The 7,225-nt window shown below is 39.2% G+C and overlaps 2 protein-coding genes across 2 annotated transcripts in view; both read left to right on the top strand.

Moving 5' to 3' along the window:
* The first annotated feature begins 293 nt into the window (after positions 1-293).
* On the top strand, positions 294-5,370 carry smad4a (SMAD family member 4a). Its single transcript, XM_010787217.1, has 10 exons — positions 294-414; positions 1,566-1,857; positions 1,952-2,126; positions 2,965-2,994; positions 3,086-3,271; positions 3,503-3,610; positions 3,909-3,959; positions 4,050-4,233; positions 4,354-4,522; positions 5,206-5,370. Exons 2-10 carry the CDS (start codon positions 1,618-1,620, stop codon positions 5,368-5,370), a joined length of 1,308 nt encoding a protein of 435 aa, XP_010785519.1. The 5' UTR covers positions 294-414; positions 1,566-1,617.
* A 1,335-nt stretch (positions 5,371-6,705) lies between these two features.
* The window catches only part of LOC104959344 (armadillo repeat protein deleted in velo-cardio-facial syndrome homolog), an 8,335-nt gene continuing 7,815 nt past the window's right edge, over positions 6,706-7,225 (top strand). Inside the window, exon 1 of the mRNA XM_010787216.1 lies at positions 6,706-6,740. Within this exon, the coding sequence (XP_010785518.1) occupies positions 6,706-6,740 (35 nt within the window). The remainder of the gene's footprint in view (positions 6,741-7,225) is intronic.

Raw genomic sequence — 7,225 nt, 5'->3', positions numbered from 1 at the left:
TAATTTAATGCCTTATGTTTAAATAGGCCATAACATATTCTTAGTAAATATCTATATCTGAATACTTAATTGTTTTGTTAAATAGTTTTTCTTGTTGTGGGATCGCACTTTGTACTAATTCGGTAGGATGCCCCATATATGGATGATTCATAATCTTACAAATTGGAGTTAAATTCCAACTGGGATTATTTCTGACAATGGGCCTCTTTCTTGGTTATTAAATGAGGTTTTCTTATGAAAAATACGAGAGAAAAACAAACAGCAGCGCCACGCCTATCACTGTCCATACGTGCATGCGCAGTCTGAGCGTTGTGGGTGGAGAGGATTTTTCTGTTTATTTTCGTGGCCAGTTAAACGTGTAGTAATTATATTATAGGTTCACTTTGTATTGTATTTAGAACAACAGATAAACGGGTAAGTGTTTTTGTTTTATGCCGTTGTAAAAGATGCTATGAGGTAGTGGAGTTCGTCCGTCAGAGGAGAAGGGTAGCTAACAGCAGGCTTGCCAAAACATCATTATTGCAGGCTAGTTATCGTTAGCATATCGGTATTTAGGAGGCTTAAACCACTCACTTATTATCATCTTGTACCACTGGGACGAACGCTGCATCGCGGGTATATGACTGTAAGTCCAGGAATATGTTCGTTTGGATAAAATTAATGATACGAAAGCTTTCTGAATCAGCGTTAGCTTGCTGTAGCTAATGGTATACTACTGCAATCACAGTAATAGCTAGCAGAGACACCCAACAGAAGCTAGGCAATGTTAGTTATACTAATGCTCCCTAACAATTTTATATTCATGACATATGTGTATCTATTTAAATAGGCGAGATTATAACTGAGCATTATAATTTAAGCGAGGTTGCGTTGCACTACTACTGAGGCTTATTTAAGAAATGTTAAACTCCCCTGTTTATTAGCTGATAACCATCTGGGCTAATGTTAGCTATGTTGCTTTGAAATAACCTTTTTAATCTAAATTTGATAAACCGACGAGGAAACGCAGTTTCTGGTGCCAATAGAATATATGTGGTGAATTTTAGCCTAAATGTAATGGCCATATTTGCAGAGGGCGACCATTTGCAGTTTCTGTGAGCTGTAATGCAGTGGTTGTCAATTTGTAATGGCACAATTAGCACTTGATAATGTTGTTAGAAGTAAATATGTCAGCACGGTTCTTGTGGTCCTTATTGTACATTGCTTTGGATAAAAGCACAAGCTAAATGCTTTGTAATTTATGCTTAAAGCAAGTGACAGGAGTTAACACAATTACAAATGTAAATGGGAGATATCCAGACAACCTTCTGTATTGACCCCTAAAGGTTTGGAAAGTTGCCATTAAACCCTTTCTTCACAAACAATGGCTTAAATTAGACTGAAGTGTTATGTCATTTTAAAGGGACATTCGATTGAGGGTTGAACATGATAATCTGTTATTTTCCCACACCTGAAAGGAAGGCTAGGTGATACACATTTGTGCTTTGAGTGGCACTTGATGTCCTGCAATGTACATTTTATTGGGCAAACCCATTTAAACTCAGACACTGTTTTTTCTGTTTTAGGTTGCTAACCCACAGCTTACAAATCTCCCTGAGGTTGCCACCAAGGAGCAACATGTCAATCACAAACACTCCCACAAGTAATGATGCCTGTCTGAGCATCGTGCATAGCCTGATGTGCCACCGACAAGGAGGGGAGAGTGAAACCTTTGCTAAGCGAGCTATCGAGAGTCTTGTCAAGAAGCTGAAGGAAAAGAAAGATGAGCTGGATTCCCTCATCACAGCAATCACCACCAATGGAGCTCATCCTAGCAAGTGTGTCACCATTCAGAGAACCTTGGATGGACGCTTACAGGTAAAGTGGCCAATAAACAGAAGCAGGTTGGGCTAATAAATGCTATTTAAAACTACAAAAGACAAACGTCACTTTCTTTCTCTCTGTGCTTTAGGTTGCAGGGCGCAAAGGGTTTCCCCATGTTATCTATGCCCGACTCTGGCGATGGCCTGATCTACACAAGAATGAGCTAAAACATGTAAAATATTGCCAGTATGCCTTTGACTTGAAATGTGACAATGTCTGTGTCAATCCATACCACTACGAGAGGGTCGTATCTCCAGGCATTGGTAAGTAAGCTTTTTAACACGTTTGTCATATCTAAATAGACAGGGGTGTCCACACTTTTTTCACGCAGGGCCAGATACAGAAAAGCATACGAAGGGCTGGGACCCTCTCTAGAGGTGAGGTATGTTGTCATAAGCTAAGGTCTAAGTTAGCAAAATCAACCAAAGTAGGTACCTTATTCTTGATACTTGAATATGCTTAGACAAAAAACAACAACAGATTACATCACAGCTTTCCATAGGGTTTCATTTACTGTGTTACAAAATGTGTTGTCAGCTCACTCATTAAAACAGAAGCCTCAGATTGCTTATCATAAGGTGAAATATGAAGGGTATTTTTCAAACTTGTTATGCAAATAAGTTATTGGGTTTTTTTCTTTTTTAAATCAACTACAATTTGTTTGAAAACATTTTAAATTAGATGAGGGCCAATTCGAAATGGATAACAGGGCCGCATTTGGCCCCCGGGCTGTAGTTTGGACACCCCTGACATTGATGATTTAAGCATATTGAATAAAAATAGAATAAGACACACTGAAGGATTCTGAGGGTTGACACATGGTTTCTTTTTAATATGATCCCCTTCAAACCAATGGGAGTTTTCATCCAGTTAAATTATAACCAAAACTTGGAATTTTAAAAACATTGATCTGATATGTACCATTTAAAAAAATTATATATATTTTTTCTATCACCCTCCTTATTTCACAACAATTTCATTATTGAGCATATCAGATGCACTCATGATTCTCTACATTCAAAAGATTACAGCCCTTGTTCTTATTCTAACGCAGAATATTGACTTAGATGAAGTGATACATTTGTTCTCATGTTTTTGCAGACCTATCAGGGCTGACCCTTTCAAGTTCAGGTAAGGAGGTACCAATGTTCTCCTGTGTGGCTTGTTGACCATGTTTTGAGATGTCCATCAGTCTTATCGATGCATGTTTTTCTTAATTTAGGTTCACTCACGGTAAAGGATGAGTATGACTTTGACAACCATCACTCAAGCTCTGAATGCCACCTCCAGTCCCTGTCAAGAGCATGTCCACAGGAGATCTTCAGCAGCCCCTCTCTGCTCCCCCCATCAGAGGGCGGCAGCTCAGTTTCAATCCCTGCTTTCTCAGCACTCAGTGCAGGACCCTCAAGTGAGACACTACATGTTAGAAAATGCACATTGCTGTTAAAGTGTCCATTTTGTTTCATTTACTATTAGGTCGTTTTGAAATGACCTTTTTATAAGGGTTTGCCTGTTGATTAGTTTGATATGTAATGAAGCACATTTTGGTTATTTAGCTTTATGATCTGATCTAACATCCTGACTTTAAGTTGGCAGGAGTTTGGCGATGCAGCTATTTAATGATAATTGATATTTACAGATTCCACCCCCAATTGGAACAGAAACAGCAGCTTCACCCCTGCAGGGCCTCCACATCCGAACGGGCATCTCCAGCATCATCCACCCATGTCTCACACAGGGCATTACTGTGAGTGGATGGATACAAAAAAGAAGTTTGCAAAATTCACTCTTAGCCTTAAAAATAGTCCATGTCCTTTCTTTAATGTGATAGAAAATCATACATTGAATATTAAGAGAATTTAGCAGATGTAATAGTTGATCAGAAAAACATGTGTTGTAGTGAACTATGTTTTATAGTTAAACACTTTTTTCCACAGCAGCGTCTTCTTTTTTTGTTTTTTTTTTAAATCAAATGACCTTTGCTGCATGATAAGAACAGGTCTGGTTTCAGAATTGCTTGTTCAAAATAAATGTTATTCCTGCAGGGCCTGTCACCAATGAAATTGCGTTCCAGCCCCCAGTATCCAATCACCCCTGTGAGTAGCTGCTGATGAAGACATCCACATATTTAACATAATCAGTGTAACCCATCCGACCCTGAGGTTTGTTTGTTTTGTTTGTTCCAGCTCCAGAATACTGGTGCTCCATTGCGTACTTTGAGATGGATGTCCAAGTTGGAGAGACCTTTAAGGTGCAATCCACATGTCCGATAGTGACTGTGGACGGGTACGTTGATCCATCAGGAGGGGACCGCTTCTGCCTGGGTCAGCTGAGCAATGTCCACAGGACGGAGAACATAGAGAGAGCCCGGTACTCCCCAGCAAACTAAGAGAAATATCATCAGATGGTTACTTCAAACAATAAATGTCTACTATGTGTTTGATAAATGATTGATGGCTGACATTGTTTTAATGTCTCTTCTGTCCTCAGGCTCCACATTGGCAAAGGCATGCAGCTGGAGTGTAAAGGTGAAGGAGACGTGTGGGTGCGCTGTCTGAGCGACCACGCAGTGTTTGTGCAGAGCTATTACCTGGACCGAGAGGCGGGACGAGCCCCCGGAGACGCAGTTCACAAGATCTACCCCAGCGCCCACATCAAGGTGAGACTGCAGGACCATGGTCAATGAAAAGCAAAGACATTTCAAGTTGATTTAATGTAAACGTATACATTTCCTGATTGCTCTTGTTGGTATATGTTCTGTGTATGTACATGGATGAATGTAAAATGATTGGATAGGCATAATGTGCATTTGGGTTTGTGTTTTAAAAAAAGTCCTTGTGATCACAGTCGACCCTTTTTGAAAAAATCCATTCAGTGGTTATTTATATAGCACCTTTCAACACGAGGCAATTAGTGCTTTACAAAAATGAAAAACATTAAGAAAATGGCATTTAAAAACAGTCATTAAAAAGCAAAGATAATAAAATAAAGATTAAAAGAAAAAATACATGTTACAGTATATCAGTGTAAGATTTGAATAGTTCAATTAAAAGCAGCGGCAAAAAGAAAAGTCTTCAGCCTGGATATAAAAGTAGTAAGAGTTGCAGTGGACCTGCAGGTTTCTGGGAGTTTGTTCCAGATATTTAAGGGTGTGCAAGAATATCCTTTTTTTATTTTATTACATTTACATGCACACAATTTATCCAGTAATAATGCTACTAAGGGTCTAATGTGAGAAAATGTGACCTTTTTAAAATATCTAATAAACTTATTTGAGATGAGAGTAAAATATGAGTCCATTCAATATATTCTCATCAGATTGTATTGTTGTCCCCCCCCCAGGTGTTCGACCTGCGTCAGTGCCACAGGCAGATGCAGCAACAGGCGGCCACGGCTACGGCAGCGTCTGCAGCGCAGGCAGCCGCCGTGTCCGGGAACATCCCCGGCCCGGGCTCTGTGGGAGGCATCGCCCCCGCCATCAGTGAGTGGATGGGATACTTTTTCTGAAACTTGTTCATGGCATTTTGAGTTCTATCTGCAGAGGTGGGAAGTAGTGGAGTAAAAATACTTTGTTACTCTACTTAAGTACATTTTTCTGGTATCAGTACTTTACTTTACTCCACTACTTATTTTTCTGACGTCTTTTTACTTTTACTTCTTACATTTTTAACACAAATACCTGTATTTTCTACTTCTGTTACATTTTCAAATCAGGTTTAGTTTGAATGTGTGTTTGGTGGCGTGATCATTATTATTTAGAATCATTGCGTGCCTGTTGATTTGAACACGATCCGTGTATCCATCATTTCCTGGTCTTCTCTAAAGAAGAGGGACCAATGAAAACATTGTCATGTTGCCGTTGTTCAGCATGAAAACATTCATTAGCTAACAATGACATTATTGTTCTATTAATATAAAGTGAGGTCAGTTACTCTGTAAAACAGCTGCTAGTTATGGGTACTTTTTACTTAAGTACATTTCGAAGCCTACACTTCTTTACTTTTACTTGAGTAAAGAAGTTTAGTCAGTATTTCTACTTTTTTCTAAACACGAGTATCTGTACTTCTACTTGAGTAAAGGATGTGTGTACTTGTGCCATCTCTGTCTATCTGATAAATATACTTATTCACATTCAAGAACATCTTTAGTACTAAAATAGAACAGCAGTAGAAGAATTGTCGCTATGTTCTCCTCCTCTTTTCACATGTTCTCAGTTTAAAATAAAAAGAAGGTACTTGTGGGTTATCTGTCGCCACATTCTTTCTAAATAAATATGCACTTTTTTTTAACCCTAACCATCTTAAGACCTACCTGGCCACGTTCATGTGGAATCTACCCATTCGACGGCATCCTGGAAGCCATCGCCGTGCTCATGCCACCCGACGGCATCAAATTAAAAAGTGGCGACAGATAACCCACAAGTACCAAAACAATGTTATTAAGCAGTGTGCTTTGCTTTATCGGCCATTGCACTTTAAACCACTTTACTGACTGGAAATGACATCATTGCAGGCTAACATTTAAACAATGTATTTATTCTTGAGGCTTTGGCTGAAATGCAGTGAAACATGTGGCCTGGTCAGAGTGGAGTAGTACTATGGGTACTTTAGTATGTAAAACTTTTACCGCAGGAGTAACTTAGCTAATGATTTTCTACGAGCTTTGGCTTGTCGTGCCACATTGATCTGAAAGTCCCCGCCTGTGTTCCCTCCNGTTTCCTTTATTTCCCGCCATCGTCAGTGTCTGCCCCGCCCCTGATTGTTACAAAGGGAGACAGGACACTATATACTAAAGGTAAGTGGATACAGGTGGAAACAATCAGGGGCGGGGCAGACACTGACGATGGCGGGAAATAAAGGAAACAGGAACGAGACAAGGTGAATACAAAATAAAACAGGAAGTGAAACATAAAAAACTAAACAAACAAAAAACATTTAACACAGTTGCCAACGCACAACATTACATTTATTGGTAGAAAAATGTGCTCTATAGAGCAAGCTGTATTGCCTTCTCTACATTTACCTGACAGCTAGATTCAATTTTACAAACAAGCACATGACCTGCTTACAAAGTTTAATGCAATGTTATAGACAAAACTAGTATATGGGGCATTCTACCGAATTAGTACAAAGTGCAGTCCCATAACAAGAAAAACTATTTAACAAAACAATTAAGTATTCAGATATAGATATTTACTAAGAATATGTTATGGCCTATTTAAACATAAGGCATTAAATTATATAGTGATAAGCTTAATATATACAAAAACATCATTTATGGCAGTGGTTCTCAACTGGTGGGTCGCGACCCAAAAGTCGGTCGCGGACCCGTTTCGAGTGGGTCGCGGATGTGTGAGTGAAGA

Source organism: Notothenia coriiceps, unplaced genomic scaffold, assembly GCF_000735185.1.
Source record: "Notothenia coriiceps isolate Sejong01 unplaced genomic scaffold, NC01 NC01_scaffold00030211, whole genome shotgun sequence".
NCBI classification, from domain to species: Eukaryota; Metazoa; Chordata; class Actinopteri; order Perciformes; family Nototheniidae; genus Notothenia; species Notothenia coriiceps.
The sequence above is the reverse complement of the archived record's forward strand: the minus strand, read 5'-3'. Positions and strand labels throughout refer to the sequence as shown.